General features: G+C 37.2%; 1 protein-coding gene across 2 annotated transcripts in view; it reads right to left on the reverse strand.

Moving 5' to 3' along the window:
* LOC139503449 (serine/threonine-protein phosphatase 6 regulatory ankyrin repeat subunit B-like) overlaps positions 1–17,579 on the reverse strand; it is a 42,300-nt gene that overhangs the window by 17,261 nt on the left and 7,460 nt on the right. Inside the window, exons 1-3 of one of the 2 annotated variants that reach the window (XM_071293226.1) lie at positions 9,859–9,971; positions 8,401–8,675; positions 6,066–6,295 (exon numbers count right to left, since the gene is read on the reverse strand). In XM_071293226.1, the coding sequence (XP_071149327.1) occupies positions 6,066–6,295; positions 8,401–8,614 (444 nt within the window). In that variant the 5' untranslated portion in view covers positions 8,615–8,675; positions 9,859–9,971. Of the gene's footprint in view, positions 1–6,065; positions 6,296–8,400; positions 8,676–9,858; positions 9,972–17,579 lie in introns of those variants that run through there. The other variant, XM_071293227.1, reaches the window with a different exon arrangement.

Genomic DNA, 17,579 nt, shown 5'->3' on the forward strand with positions numbered 1-17,579 from the left:
TGGTACGATGTGGAATGGTGTAGTGTTTAGTGTGGAATACAGAATGGTGTATGGTACAATGTGGAATGGTGAAGTGTTTGATGTGGAATGCAGAATGGTGTATGGTGCAATGTGGAATGGTGTAGTGTTTGATGTGGAATGCAGAATGCTGTATGGTGCAATTTGGAACGGTGTAAGTGTTTGATGTGGAATGCAGAATGGTGTATGGTGCAATGTGGAATGGTGTAGTGTTTGATGTGGAATGCAGAATGGTGTATGGTGCAATGTGGAATGGTGTAGTGTTTGATGTGGAATGCAGAATCGTGTATGGTACAATGTTGAATGGTGTAGTGTTTGATGTGGAATGCAGAATGGTGTATGCTACAATGTGGAATGGTGTAGTGTTTGATGTGGAATGCAGAATGGTGTATGGTGCAATGTGGAATGGTGAAGTGTTTGATGTGGAATGCAGAATGGTGTATGGTACGATGTGGAATGGTGTAGTGTTTGATGTGGAATACAGAATGGTGTATGGTACGATGTGGAATGGTGTAGTGTTTGATGTGGAATACAGAATGGTGTATGGTACAATGTGGAATGGTGAAGTGTTTGATGTGGAATGCAGAATGGTGTATGGTGCAATGTGGAATGGTGTAGTGTTTGATGTGGAATGCAGAATGCTGTATGGTGCAATGTAGAACGATGTAGTGTTTGATGTGGAATGCAGAATGGTGTATGGTGCAATGTGGAATGGTGTAGTGTTTGATGTGGAATGCAGAATGGTGTACTGTGCAATGTGAAATGGTGTAGTGTTTGATGTGGAATGCAGAATCGTGTATGGTACAATGTTGAATGGTGTAGTGTTTGATGTGGAATGCAGAATGGTGTATGGTACAATGTGGAATGGTGTAGTGTTTGATGTGGAATGCAGAATGGTGTATGGTGCAATGTGGAATGGTGAAGTGTTTGATGTGGAATGCAGAATGGTGTATGGTGCAATGTGGAATGGTGTAGTGTTTGATGTGGAATGCAGAATGGTGTATGGTACAATGTGGAATGGTGTAGTGTTTGATGTGGAATGCAGAATGGTGTATGGTGCAATGTGGAATGGTGTAGTGTTTGATGTGGAATGCAGAATGGTGTATGGTGCAATGTGGAAAGGTGTAGTGTTTGATGTGGAATGCAGAATCGTGTATGGTACAATGTGGAATGGTGTAGTGTTTGATGTGGAATGCAGAATGGTGTATGGTGCAATGTGGAATGGTGTAGTGTTTGATGTGGAATGCAGAATGGTGTATGGTGTAATGTGGAATGGTGTAGTGTTTGATGTGGAATGCAGAATGGCGTATGGTACAATGTGGAACAGTGTAGTGTTTGATGTGGAATGCAGAATGGTGTATGGTACAATGTGGAATGGTGTAGTGTTTGATGTGGAATGCAGAATGGTGTATGGTACAATGTGGAATGGTGTAGTGTTTGATGTGGAATGCAGTATGATGTATGGTGCAATGTGGAATGGTGTAGTGTTTGTTGTGGAATGCAGAATGGTGTATGGTGCAATGTGGAATGGTGTAGTGTTTGTTGTGGAATGCAGAATGGTGTATGGTGCAATGTGGAATGGTGTAGTGTTTGATGTGGAATGCAAAATGGTGTATGGTGCAATGTGGAATGGTGTAGTGTTTGATGTGGAATACAGAATGGTGTATGGTACAATGTGGAATGGTGAAGTGTTTGATGTGGAATGCAGAATGGTGTATGGTGCAATGTGGAATGCAGTATGATGTATGGTGCAATGTGGAATGGTGTAGTGTTTGTTGTGGAATGCAGAATGGTGTATGGTGCAATGTGGAATGGTGTAGTGTTTGATGTGGAATGCAAAATGGTGTATGGTGCAATGTGGAATGGTGACGTGTTTGATGTGGAATGCAGAATGGTGTATGGTACGATGTGGAATGGTGTAGTGTTTGATGTGGAATACAGAATGGTGTATGGTACGATGTGGAATGGTGTTGTGTTTAGTGTGGAATACAGAATGGTGTATGGTACAATGTGGAATGGTGAAGTGTTTGATGTGGAATGCAAAATGGTGTATGGTGCAATGTGGAATGGTGAAGTGTTTGATGTGGAATGCAGAATGGTGTATGGTACGATGTGGAATGGTGTAGTGTTTGATGTGGAATACAGAATGGTGTATGGTACGATGTGGAATGGTGTAGTGTTTAGTGTGGAATACAGAATGGTGTATGGTACAATGTGGAATGGTGAAGTGTTTGATGTGGAATGCAGAATGGTGTATGGTGCAATGTGGAATGGTGTAGTGTTTGATGTGGAATGCAGAATGCTGTATGGTGCAATTTGGAACGGTGTAAGTGTTTGATGTGGAATGCAGAATGGTGTATGGTGCAATGTGGAATGGTGTAGTGTTTGATGTGGAATGCAGAATCGTGTATGGTGCAATGTGGAATGGTGTAGTGTTTGATGTGGAATGCAGAATCGTGTATGGTACAATGTTGAATGGTGTAGTGTTTGATGTGGAATGCAGAATGGTGTATGCTACAATGTGGAATGGTGTAGTGTTTGATGTGGAATGCAGAATGGTGTATGGTGCAATGTGGAATGGTGAAGTGTTTGATGTGGAATGCAGAATGGTGTATGGTACGATGTGGAATGGTGTAGTGTTTGATGTGGAATACAGAATGGTGTATGGTACGATGTGGAATGGTGTAGTGTTTGATGTGGAATACAGAATGGTGTATGGTACAATGTGGAATGGTGAAGTGTTTGATGTGGAATGCAGAATGGTGTATGGTGCAATGTGGAATGGTGTAGTGTTTGATGTGGAATGCAGAATGCTGTATGGTGCAATGTAGAACGATGTAGTGTTTGATGTGGAATGCAGAATGGTGTATGGTGCAATGTGGAATGGTGTAGTGTTTGATGTGGAATGCAGAATGGTGTACTGTGCAATGTGAAATGGTGTAGTGTTTGATGTGGAATGCAGAATCGTGTATGGTACAATGTTGAATGGTGTAGTGTTTGATGTGGAATGCAGAATGGTGTATGGTACAATGTGGAATGGTGTAGTGTTTGATGTGGAATGCAGAATGGTGTATGGTGCAATGTGGAATGGTGAAGTGTTTGATGTGGAATGCAGAATGGTGTATGGTGCAATGTGGAATGGTGTAGTGTTTGATGTGGAATGCAGAATGGTGTATGGTACAATGTGGAATGGTGTAGTGTTTGATGTGGAATGCAGAATGGTGTATGGTGCAATGTGGAATGGTGTAGTGTTTGATGTGGAATGCAGAATGGTGTATGGTGCAATGTGGAAAGGTGTAGTGTTTGATGTGGAATGCAGAATCGTGTATGGTACAATGTGGAATGGTGTAGTGTTTGATGTGGAATGCAGAATGGTGTATGGTGCAATGTGGAATGGTGTAGTGTTTGATGTGGAATGCAGAATGGTGTATGGTGTAATGTGGAATGGTGTAGTGTTTGATGTGGAATGCAGAATGGCGTATGGTACAATGTGGAACAGTGTAGTGTTTGATGTGGAATGCAGAATGGTGTATGGTACAATGTGGAATGGTGTAGTGTTTGATGTGGAATGCAGAATGGTGTATGGTACAATGTGGAATGGTGTAGTGTTTGATGTGGAATGCAGTATGATGTATGGTGCAATGTGGAATGGTGTAGTGTTTGTTGTGGAATGCAGAATGGTGTATGGTGCAATGTGGAATGGTGTAGTGTTTGTTGTGGAATGCAGAATGGTGTATGGTGCAATGTGGAATGGTGTAGTGTTTGATGTGGAATGCAAAATGGTGTATGGTGCAATGTGGAATGGTGTAGTGTTTGATGTGGAATACAGAATGGTGTGTGGTACAATGTGGAATGGTGAAGTGTTTGATGTGGAATGCAGAATGGTGTATGGTGCAATGTGGAATGCAGTATGATGTATGGTGCAATGTGGAATGGTGTAGTGTTTGTTGTGGAATGCAGAATGGTGTATGGTGCAATGTGGAATGGTGTAGTGTTTGATGTGGAATGCAAAATGGTGTATGGTGCAATGTGGAATGGTGAAGTGTTTGATGTGGAATGCAGAATGGTGTATGGTACGATGTGGAATGGTGTAGTGTTTGATGTGGAATACAGAATGGTGTATGGTACGATGTGGAATGGTGTAGTGTTTGATGTGGAATACAGAATGGTGTATGGTACAATGTGGAATGGTGAAGTGTTTGATGTGGAATGCAGAATGGTGTATGGTGCAATGTGGAATGGTGTAGTGTTTGATGTGGAATGCAGAATGCTGTATGGTGCAATTTGGAACGGTGTAGTGTTTGATGTGGAATGCAGAATGGTGTATGGTGCAATGTGGAATGGTGTAGTGTTTGATGTGGAATGCAGAATGGTGTATGGTGCAATGTGGAATGGTGTAGTGTTTGATGTGGAATGCAGAATCGTGTATGGTACAATGTTGAATGGTGTAGTGTTTGATGTGGAATGCAGAATGGTGTATGGTACAATGTGGAATGGTGTAGTGTTTGATGTGGAATGCAGAATGGTGTATGGTGCAATGTGGAATGGTGAAGTGTTTGATGTGGAATGCAGAATGGTGTATGGTACGATGTGGAATGGTGTAGTGTTTGATGTGGAATACAGAATGGTGTATGGTACGATGTGGAATGGTGTAGTGTTTGATGTGGAATACAGAATGGTGTATGGTACAATGTGGAATGGTGAAGTGTTTGATGTGGAATGCAGAATGGTGTATGGTGCAATGTGGAATGGTGTAGTGTTTGATGTGGAATGCAGAATGCTGTATGGTGCAATGTGGAACGGTGTAGTGTTTGATGTGGAATGCAGAATGGTGTATGGTGCAATGTGGAATGGTGTAGTGTTTGATGTGGAATGCAGAATGGTGTACTGTGCAATGTGGAATGGTGTAGTGTTTGATGTGGAATGCAGAATCGTGTATGGTACAATGTTGAATGGTGTAGTGTTTGATGTGGAATGCAGAATGGTGTATGGTACAATGTGGAATGGTGTAGTGTTTGATGTGGAATGCAGAATGGTGTATGGTGCAATGTGGAATGGTGAAGTGTTTGATGTGGAATGCAGAATGGTGTATGGTACGATGTGGAATGGTGTAGTGTTTGATGTGGAATACAGAATGGTGTATGGTACAATGTGGAATGGTGTAGTGTTTGATGTGGAATGCAGAATGGTGTATGGTGCAATGTGGAATGGTGAAGTGTTTGATGTGGAATGCAGAATGGTGTATGGTGCAATGTGGAATGATGTAGTGTTTGATGTGGAATGCAGAATGGTGTATGGTGCAATGTGGAAAGGTGTAGTGTTTGATGTGGAATGCAGAATCGTGTATGGTACAATGTGGAATGGTGTAGTGTTTGATGTGGAATGCAGAATGGTGTATGGTGCAATGTGGAATGGTGTAGTGTTTGATGTGGAATGCAGAATGGTGTATGGTGTAATGTGGAATGGTGTAGTGTTTGATGTGGAATGCAGAATGGTGTATGGCGCAATGTGGAACAGTGTAGTGTTTGATGTGGAATGCAGAATCGTGTATGGTACAATGTGGAATGGTGTAGTGTTTGATGTGGAATGCAGAATGGTATATGGTGCAATGTGGAATGGTGTAGTGTTTGTTGTGGAATGCAGAATGGTGTATGGTGCAATGTGGAATGGTGTAGTGTTTGATGTGGAATGCAGAATGGTGTATGGTGCAATGTGGAACAGTGTAGTGTTTGATGTGAAATGCAGAATGGTGTATGGTACGATGTGGAATGGTGTAGTGTTTGATGTGGAATGCAGAATGGTGTATGGTGCAATGTGGAATGGTGTAGTGGTGTTTGATGTGGAATGCAGAATGGTGTATGGTGCAATGTGGAAGTTTATGACATCCTTCCTCAGTCCCAAAGATCCCTTCAGATGCAAGATTGTAAGAAAAGTTTATTGATTACTTAATTCAAATATTATTTTACTTAGCTATGTATTGACAATGGGATCATAGTCCAACATGTTAAATATAAATCCAAGTATCAATATTGTAGAAACACACTTACCTCTGATATATCCCTCCATGCTGTATTGAAATAAGTAGTATCTATTGTATTACTATCCTGATGAGCTAGTTTATTCCTGTAACATTTTATCCTGGCTAGATCAGGTCCTGGAGTTATCTCCCCTGGTAGTGGTAGACTGTCAAATCCATTGATTGGAGGATTGATAGATGTCAAGTTTCTGATTAAACAGATCATCAGCGTTACATCAAATGTTTTGGAATCTGGAACCCCTGTAACATCAAAAGCAACAGAAATGTATCACTTATAGTCCTAAATTCATATTTTTACATAAATAAGGCCGTTAGTTTTCTGGTTTGAATTGTTTTACATTGTCTTATCGGGGCCTTTAATAGCTGACTATGCGGTACGGGCTTTGCTCATTGTTGAAGGCCTTACGGTGACCTATAGTTGTTAATGTCTGTGTCATTTTGGTCTTTTGTGGATAGTTGTCTCATTGGCAATCATACCACATCTTCTTTTTTATATATATAAAAGGTGTAAACTTATGCTGGAGTATTTCACTCACCATTTTAAATATTACGTAAAACTAATTACAGATAAAATATTACTTTAAAAATACTGACAAAAATTAAAGAACCTTAGTGAGCACGCTCACATACCCCACGTCCCCACATTGTCATTGGAGAAATTAAATAAGTATAAGAAAAAAAAATTGTATAAGAAAAAATATTGAATAATAATTTCCTGTCAATATGCATAGTATGTCCTTATTATCTACAACATTTCATGAAATTCTGTTGTGTGTTTTCAGAGGAGTTGAGATGACAAACTGTTGCAGAAGTACATAATCTACATTGAAGCAAATAAGTTCAAAGGGGCATAACTCCTAGAAAAAAAATTGATCCGTAATTTCCTGTTGATATGCACATCTACTATGTAGGTATGTCCTTATTATCTACAAAGTTTCATGAAATTCTGTTGTGTGGTTTGAGAGGAGTTGCGATGACAAACTGTTGCAGTAGTACATTAAAGTAAATAAGTTCAAAGGGGCGTAACTCCTAGAAAAAAAATTGAATCGCAATTTCCCGTCGATATGCACAACTACATAGTATGTCCTTATTATCTGAAAAGGTTTCGTGAAATTCTGTTGTGTGGTTTGAGAGGAGTTGCGATGACAAGAAACAGGACTGACGGACTGACGGACGGACGGGTCAAAAACATTATACCCTCCGCAACTTCGTTGCGTGGGGTATAATTATTATATCTTTGAAATAATCAATAATTTCATTTACATGTATAAGAGAACAAGGTTTTTTAGTTTGTAGCCTGTTTACAGAATTTTTGTGTGAAAGATTTGAGTCAGTCAGTAGGATTTTTTTTATATAAAGACATAAATATGTATAGAATTAGTGTACTACAGCTTTATTACAATTATTTATAAATGCTCTCCCTTTTTTGTCATCATTCTTTATGTTATGGGGACAATCATTTATTCTCAGATGTTTTAAACATACAAGGCATGTCATTCTCATATAAGTTCGTAAAAGGGGAGGGGGATTAAGCTCATTTACAATCAGGACATAAATGGTCATTACAGGATGAGCGAAAAATAAACATATTGCACAAAAAATACAGTTTACCACTCCACTCGGGAAGCAGACCCGTCCAATGGGAAAGAGGAGATAATCAGGTTTCGTCTTTTTTGCCAGTTAACCCCACTTTTGATTTCTAAATGGATGAAAAATGTTTTCGTACAACCTATGAAACAAGAAAATTTCAAATTGTTCGTGGTAATCTTCTGTTATTTTATATTTAAAGTCTTTATCATTAGGACGGGACCATTTAGTATTTAAGAATGAAACAGCTTATCCAAAATGGTTCAAAATAAAAAAAGGTCGTATTTTTCTCTGACTGTTTATGACATCTTTACACTAAATCCATTGGATGTTGGATGTGTAATGATTGATAATTTAGTCTTAGATACATGATTTCTTATAAGTTGTTTCTGGCTTTGAACTAGCTGTCAGTAATTGCAAGTACTCTCACTGTACTTTATGCCTTTTTGTTGTTGGGATGTACAAGTACCCGACCACGTCCACTTGTTTTTGTTAGATATATTTCTATTTGTATCCATCGGCTGAGTTAAGCTTTTTCAACTGATTTTTATAGTTCGTTCTTATGTTGTACTATTACACCACTGTCCCAGGTTAGGGGTAGGGTTGGAATCCCGCTAATATTTTTTACCCCCCCCCCCCCTTCCACATTCTGTATGTACGTGCCTGTCCCAAGTCAGGAGCCTGTATTTCAGTGGTTGTGAACCACATGTTAATGAAAGCTTAATTTACAAAATTTCTGCAGTCACATAAAGACCTACCATTTCTTGGAATCAAAAGATTCCACTGAGCCTGGTTTATGATTCTCTTTACTTTTAAGTCCAAAAGAGTGTTGTGGCTTGTACTTAGTGTTGAGGGTAGAGAGGTAGGTGGAAATTCTCTGTCAAAATAAGTACGGACTGCTCTAGGTGTCACTCCTTTCAATAACAAGGCTAACCGAACATAATTCTCCTCTTCTTCAGAAAGAGACGCCATGATTTCAGATTGGCTTTACAATCGAAACCTATATCATTGTTACTTAATGGTTCATGTGTTCCTGCAAAAAAAAAAGATGTCACTGAAACATGAAAATGATATGGTGATAGTAACTAGAGTAGAGGCTCCAATGATGTTGATATGAAACCGGGTGGAAATAGGCATGAGTATAACATCCTCTCAGTTGTAAAGATATGTAGATTCTTTATCAAAGGTTTAAGGTGACATCATCAAAATAACTTTGTCTCATATAAAGACCCTACGAAACACAATCATAAAATACTATAAACACAAATGCAAAGAAAGATAACTCTGACCTGTACACACAATCATTTTATCTTATTTGTAGATCTTGTTCTGTTGATCTTTATCTCTTTATTTCAGTTTCTCTCTATCAAATATTGTTTATAAACAAATTGAACTTAAAAAATGGGTAAACATTGTTGTTTATAGAGCAATAAAGGAGTCGACAGAATTTTAGCCTTGTTGACCTATTTGTAAATCTTTGTCCTGCAGATTTTTTTTGTCTTTGTGTATGTTATTTTTATCTAATAACTTATTTAAGTTAGACCCTTGACTGTTATTTCATAGGTAACTATCGTCCAGACAATATTTTATAACAACATTATATCCTTGGGACACAATTTATTGTGAAAAAGTGTCCGATGGACATAATTTTCATGGCGGACAATATTTAATCCTACACAATAACCCATGGTGGTGCTCCTATCAAAGGAGGAAGATACAGGACATACATTGATACAATATACACATAAATGGTGCAAAATTTTAAAGCTTGTAGTCTTGTATGCTGCATTTTAATTATGGATTAATGTATTTTTTTTCTCCGTTTCCGTTATTAACACATTCAGCTATATGGCATGTATGTGCTCACAGTGGAGGGATTTAAATTTTAAAAAAGTGCACCAGTGGCAGTGTGCACAGAAACGAAAGTTGTCCAATGATTTATATTACTACAACTAGCGTCTTAGGTATATATATATATGCTACATGATATACGTCATTGATTTCTTATTCCATATTCTGCCCAAATTCTACACGTAAAACTTTCTGGCAAGTTGTGCATGTTTTTTTAAAATACTTGTTAAAATGATATTTAATGGTGGTGTTGGTCACTCTTTTAATATTTAAAGATTTGAACATTTGATATTTACAAGTTGTTTTTCTCTGTTTCTTTTTCAAAGAAACAGAGAAAAACAACTTGTAAATAATCTCTTTCTTACCTTGCTTCTTTTAAAGTTCACATAATAAATGTTTTCTGCAGAGCACAGAAATTATCAGGAAGTTTGAAGAGGAGTTTAACCAGGAAGAAATTTACCTGTCTTCTCGCGGTACTAAGGGGAAATAACTTATTTAATTAAAACATGTGCGAGTTCTTTCCGCGCAATAATTCAAATGGGATGTAAACTTTAAATAATACGTCTCATATGCGGATCCAGTGAGGCCTGGGGGCCCGGGCCCCCCTTTCGTGAGAAAAATGTTGTTGGTTATATAGGGAATCACTGAAGCATGACTGGAGCGGGCCACCATACTTTCAAAGCTAGGTTTGACTGAAAAATCAAGTGTTCTGAGGCAATACTATACGACGTAGTGAGAAAGCTATTATAATTTCGATTAGCTCTGATTCTGATACAGATTCAGACAGTTCATCAAATCGTAAAAAACACAACAAATCAAAGAAATCAAAGAAAACAAAATCAGGTATTAAGCAAAGTCTCCGGATAAGATTAAAACTCAGTTACTTTGGCCTCAGAGTTCCTTACAATATGAATATGTCAATGATCAGGTGTCCTCTAATAACTTAGACATGAAGCTATTTACAGCTGGGGAGCTGGAAATTATCACCCGAGCAGATATTTCTGAGATTGAACGAAATGATCGCTTAAATGTATTGAAAAAGATTACGTAAAATAAATTGAGAAACATGGAACACAAAGGGGGATATACCAAATAGCATTGAAAATAAATTTCTTGAAGCACTACAAGACAATTTTCTGTACCAACACACAACAAAACCAACACGATGGAGAGGAGCTGACACACCCCATACACTTGATTTACTAATTACAAACGAAGAATAGATGATTTCAAACCTAGAATATATGAGCCCGCTGGGAAAAAGTGACCACTGCGTCCTATCCTTTGATTTTAACCGTTATGTAAATATAAAAAGAGCACCGAGAATATCTAATCTGTACAATCATGGAAATTACAAAGATTTTATTCAAGAGCTGAATAAAATAGACTGGCATAATAAGCTTAATGCTGAATTTTCCATTTATAAAAATTGGAATTATTTTTTAATCATTTTAAAAGATTTAGAGAGCAGATTTGTACCAACAAAAACTATGACACAAATAGGAAAAAAGAGAAATGTATTCCCAATAGACAAAAAAAAACGAGAGAGTTAATTAGAAGGGAAAATATTCTATCCAAAAAAATTATAACTAAACAAGATCCAGAAACAAGAGCTGAATACAATAAAGTCACAAACCAGGCCAAAACATCAGTCAATAAACAAAAGAAATTATTCGAAAAAGGATTATCTGAAAATGCCAAAAGAAACCCAAAGGCTATATGGAGCTACATAAAATCCAAAATCAAAGACCAGGGAAGGTATAGGTGACCTACATGTAGATACAGAAGATGTAAAATCTGAAAAAAAACAGATGATAATAAACAAAAGGCTGAGATACTATCAGAGTATTTTACAAGCGTATTCACTAATGAACCACAAGGCAATATTCCAGAGCCTAAGCATATTCCATTAGATAAAAAAATAGAGGAATTAAATATTGGCACTGATTTGGTTTTGAAACACCTACAGAAAATAAAAACCGATAAATCACCTGGCCCTGATAATCTACACCCAAGACTGCTGTTTGAAGTCAAAGAAGGTATAGCTGAACCACTTGGCATCATTTTTAGCCAATCTTTAACACAAAAGGTAGTTCCAAAGGATTGGAAAAGCGCCAAAGTGAGTGCAATATTCAAAAAAAGGGAATAAATCACAAGTTAAAAATTATAGACCAGTAAGTCTCACATCAGTCGTCTGTAAAATAATGGAGAAAATTATAAGAGAACATATAATTAGTTACATGAAAGAAAATAAACAATACGGTTTTATCTCTGGGAGATCGACATCACTACAACTATTAGAGGTAATAGATAAATGGACAGAAGCTATAGACAATGGCTATGAGATTGACTGCATATATACAGACTTCATGAAAGCCTTTGATACAGTACCCCACAGACGACTCGTTAAGAAAATCTAAATTTTGGAATAACTAATCCATTCCTAGAGTGGATTACAGATTTTCTATCGTACAGAAAACAACGAGTATCAGTTAATGGGGAAACATCAGAGTGGAAAGATGTAACATCAGGAATTCCACAAGGCTCAGTATTAGGTCCCCTGTTATTTGTTCTATACATAAATGATTTGCCAGATTGCGTGACATCAGATGCATACTTATTCGCGGATGACACAAAAATCTTCAGAATTATTGAAAGCAAATCAGATCAAATTATATTGCAAGATGATCTAAACAATCTCGAGAAATGGAGTGATACATGGCTGTTGCAGTTCCATCCAGAAAAATGCAAACACATAAATATAAGTAGAGGGGTAAGAGAAGATAAGACAAGTTACAAACTATTAGGTCATGATATAAGCAAATGTAAAGGAGAGAAAGATATTGGAGTAGTAATTGATGAAGATTTAACCTTTGAAAGACACATATGCGAAAAAGCGAACAAAGCTAATTCAACTTTTGCCGCAATTAGAAGGACATTTAAAAACTTAAATGAAAAAATCTTCATACCTCTTTACAAAACATTGGTGAGAACACACTTAGACTATGCTAGTTCTGTATGGGCACCTTTTAAAAAGAAATCCATTGACAAAATCGAAAATGTACAAAAAAGGGCAACACGACAGATACCAGGATTCAATAAACTGAGCTACCCGGAAAGACTGAAAAAACTTAAGCTGCCAATATTGTCATATAGAAGGGTCAGAGGGGACATGATTGAGACATACAAGATACTTAATGGTAATTACGATCCAGAAACGAGTTCATTCCTTAAATTAATTTCAAGCACTGAAAATAGGCATAGCACAAGAGTAAACAGTAATAAAATCATTCACCAACGATTCAAAACAAGTCTGAGGAAAAACAGTTTTTCTGTAAGAATAGACAAATTATGGAACAAGTTACCGGATAAAGTAACAAAAGCGCCATCTGTAAACTCATTCAAAAATAGACTAGATGGATACTAGGAATACGAAGAAATCTATTATTCTGATTATCGAGCTGAATTAACCGGACGCAGCATCAGAAATAATGGAGACAATAATCAATTATATGAGTCTGGTGAAGAGGAACCGTGAGGATCCTGTACCGGAAAACATCATTAAGTATCATTAAGTAAGTACTAGTCAGATTTATTCTTGGAAAGGCCTTTTAGCCTTTTACGCAGCCTGGTTAAGGAAAATTGAACTCGGACAAAATAAATGGTCTGATGATCCTTCTGTTATTGAGCTTCCTATTTTAACACCATATGTTTTATCAAAATCAAAAATTTCAAACAGCTCATTCAAAGTTGAAAGTACAGATGAGACAATTTGGTTTTGTACATTAAACAACAGAAACCGATGCACTTATCATGGTTCTCATCAGACTTCTATTAGAGGTGTCCAGCGAACAGTTCAGCATATTTGCGCTGTTTGTTGGAAGAAAGACAGAAATAAACTTTACCACCAAGAATGTTCCAGTTCTTGTCCTCAATTTCCTCAAAAGAAGGAATGACTAGGTAAAAACATTTCAGAACTAAACCCTTCAGCAGATGTTTTTTATCCGGAATATATGCGTCGCCAGAACAGCGATGTTTTCGCTTGTTCTCCTGTTTTTGTCGCCTTGTCGGTAAGCGGAAGAAGGGAACGCCTAGACCGCCCTACGTCACGAATCATGAATTATGCATATTCTATTTATAGGCTATTTATAAACGATTCCGAAAATACTAATGCTAAAAATAGAATATTCTCAACATGTAAAACTTTCTAAAAAACGATACAAAATCATTAACTTTCATGTAAACACTCAGGTGAATTTGCTTAACTTTATCAGATTATTACATGGCATTTTTCATATCGCATGTATTATCAGCCCTAGGTTCAATATCAGCCCAAGAGCCGCATGGCTCGAGGGCTGATATTGACCGAGGGCTGATAATACATGCGATATGAAAAATGACATGTTATGATCTTTTTATCATATGCTTCAACAGTAGAGAAAAATAACAGATTCATTTATTGATCCTTTTACGTGGTTCCCGAAGTTTAAAGAGTAAAAAAGTTCATGGCCGTCGGACCCAAAAATTGATACCTTTTTATCATATGCCTCAACAGAGAGAGAGAGAAAAAAACATTTTAATATGAACGAATCGACAAAAAAATAATTTAACAATATACAGAATGATCATTGTTTGGAAAAGTCAACTTTTTAAAGAAACTTTCTAAATAATGTTTCAGAAAAACTTAAAAAATGTATTTATTAAATAGTTTGTTTGTTTGGTTTTTTTTTATTATTATTATTATTTTATTATTTTAATCTATATACTTTCCAGTATTTAAGTAATTGTTTTTCACACTACTTTCTAATGTTTTTCACTGAAAACGTAGCATTGAGGTGTATTTTCCGGAATTGGCTGAGTATTACCGGAATACCATGTGATAACGTTACGGAAAGGCATGTGATAACAATCAAAGCATGTGATAAACTTTTCATGTCAGCCCGCTAAGCACCAATTCGAAAAATATGGAATTTACGTCAATTTAAGGCTATTATCATACGGTAAAATTTATATGTTATTTAGTCTAAGTATATGATAAATTCTTTTATCACATGAATCTACCGCTTTTCATTTTAGTAGAATATATCAGTGTGCCCTCTTAGCAAATACAGATTCCTTTTTAAAATACATAATGGAGTGTGTGTCCGAACGAGAACTTCTCTATGCCCTATCTTTTGTTAATTTTTCGGGTAATTTATGACAAATAGCGTTCGACGTCTTAGCCGAACAGCTTTATCATTTTCAAATAATTCAATTTATTGTGTGCTGGTTCATATTCTGGACGGCAATCTTAGCCCCTTTCTAATAAAAGTCCCAACATCAGCTTTCAACATACATGTACTATGGAGTTAATAATATTTCTATTATCCGCTAAAAAGATTACACGTACTACGGCACGAGAAATTCCTTTACGGGAATGTAAGGGGGCGGTGGGGGCTGGTCTGCGTTTAAAGAAACGAATTAATCTAGTCTTCATTTTGATAATTAGAAAAATCGGGCCTAGTATACAGTTATTCAAAGACAATTCTGAATTCATCCTATAAGCATGTATATGATGTTGAATAATAAATTCTCGCTTTGGATTGATTGACAAAAAAATGCTAGGTTTTCATTTGAATATAAAAAAATCTGTTTCGATATAAAACATCTACTATAGGACGTTTACAGGATCCCCTTGGTCGTCTACAGGACCCCCTGTTGTCTGAACATTCTACTATAGGACGTTCTATAGGAACCCTTGTTCATTGTTTATAATGAAGTTACTATTAGGGCGTTCTACAGGATATTATGTAAATACCATATAAGCTAGCGTTATATAGGATCCCTTGGAAGGTCTGCAGGATCCCCTGTTTTTTCAACATTATATATCAACTATATATATGACGTTCTATAGAATCCCCTGTTGCTTGTTTTTCATGTATATACTATAGGGCGTTCTTCAGGATCCCCTGGGGGTCTACAGGATCCCCTGCAGTTTGGAAATAATGCAGCTTAGATAGGACCTTCTATAGGGTCCCCTGTTGTTTGTTTTTCGATTATATAATGTAGGGCGTTCCACAGGATCCCCTATGCGGTCTACAGGATCCCCTGTTGATCAAAAATAATGCAGCTAAGATAGGACCTTCTTAAGGATCCGGTGATGTTTGTTTTTCGTTTGTATACTAAAGTGCGTTCTACAGGATCCTCTGGGCGGTCTACAGAATCCCATGTTTTCATAACATTATACATGTATATCAATTATATGACGTTCTATAGGATCCCCTGTTGTTTGTTGTTCATGTATATACTATAGGGCGTTCTACAGGATCCCCTGGACGGTCTACAGGATCCCCTGTAGTTCTAAAATTATGCAGCTAAGATAGGACCTTCTACATGATCCCCTGTTGTTTGTTTTTCGTATCTATACTATAGGGCGTTCTACAGGATCCCCAATTTTCTCAACATTATATATCTACTAAAGGACGTTCTATAAGATCCCCTTTTGTGTGTTGTTCATGTATATACTATAAGGCGTTCTATAGGATCCCCTGGACGGTCTACAGGATCCCCTGTAGTTCCAAAATTATGCATCTGAGATAGAACCTTCTATAGGACCCCCTGTTGTTTGTTGCTCATGTATATCCTATAGGGCGTTCTCATGATCCCCTGTAGTTTGAAAATTATGCATTGCAGCTAAGATATGACCTTTTATAGGATCCCCTGTAGTTTTTTGTTCATGTATATACTATAGGGCGTTCTACAGGATCCAGTTGGCGGTCTGCAGGATCCTCCTTTGTCTTGAAATTATATATCTACTATAGGACGTGCTATAAGACCCCATGTTGATTGTTTTTCATGTTTATACTATAGGGGGTTCTACGGAATCCACTGGGCGGTCTGTAGGATCACTTGGGCGGTCTGCTGGATCCTTGTTTCTCAAAATGCTATATCTACTATATGACGTTGTATAGGATCCCCTGTTGTTTGTATTTTATGTATATACTATAGGGTGTTCTACAGGATCACCTGTGCGTTCTACAGGATCCCCTGTTGTTCGAAAATTATACAGCTAAGATAGGACCTACTGATGGATCCCCTGTTGTTTGTTTTTCGTGTATATACTTAAGGGCGTTCTACAAGATCCCCTGGGCGTTCTACAGGATTCCCTGTTGTTCGAAAGTTATGCCGCTAAGATGGGATCTATAGGATCACCTGTTGTTTGTTTTTCGTGTATATACTATAGGGCATTCTACAGTATCCCCTGTTTTCTCAACATTATATATCTAGTAAAGGGCGTTCGATAGGTTTCCCTGTTGTTTGTTGTTCATGTATATACTATAGGGCGTTCTACAGGATCCCCTGGGCAGTCTATAGGATCCCCTGTTGATCGACAACAATGCAGCTTAGATGGGACCTTCTATTTGATCCCCTGTTGTTTGTTTTTCGTGTGTATACTATAAGGCGCTTACAGGATCCATTGGGCGGTCTACATGATCCTCTGTTTCCTCAACATTATATATCTAATATAGGACGTTCTATAGGATACCCTGTTGTGTGTTGTTCATGTACGTATATACTATAGGACGTTATACAGGATCCCCTGTTAATCGAAAATTATGCAGCTAAGATAGGACCTCCATCTCATTATACAGAGCTTTTTCTATAATGGGAATCGAAAATACAAATTTCTTGTTTTGGAATATAACAATTCTTATTTTGTGAAAAACCACACTGAAACTACCAGAATATATACTTAAGATAAAATTATCAAAAGTCTGGACTTTTTGATCCACAATATATTTGTTGAGTTTAGAGGATTTATATTTCAACAGACAGTCGGTATTCCAATGTACTAAATGTGCACCCTAGTGGCCGATTTGTGTTTGTTTTCATATGAAGCAGAATTCATTCAGAACCTTTTAAAAGACAAAAAGAAAAAGCACATTGAGATATTCTTTTTATCATACTTTCAGATATATTGATGGTGTCCTTTCACTGAATAACCCATGTTTTAGCCAATACTCGCATCTCATATATCGCAGTGATCTTGAAATCAAGGATACTACTGACACTAGAAGGACTGCTACATGCTTTGATCTTTTCCTCA

Source organism: Mytilus edulis, chromosome 14 (assembly GCF_963676685.1).
Source record: "Mytilus edulis chromosome 14, xbMytEdul2.2, whole genome shotgun sequence".
In the NCBI taxonomy this organism is placed as follows: domain Eukaryota; kingdom Metazoa; phylum Mollusca; class Bivalvia; order Mytilida; family Mytilidae; genus Mytilus; species Mytilus edulis.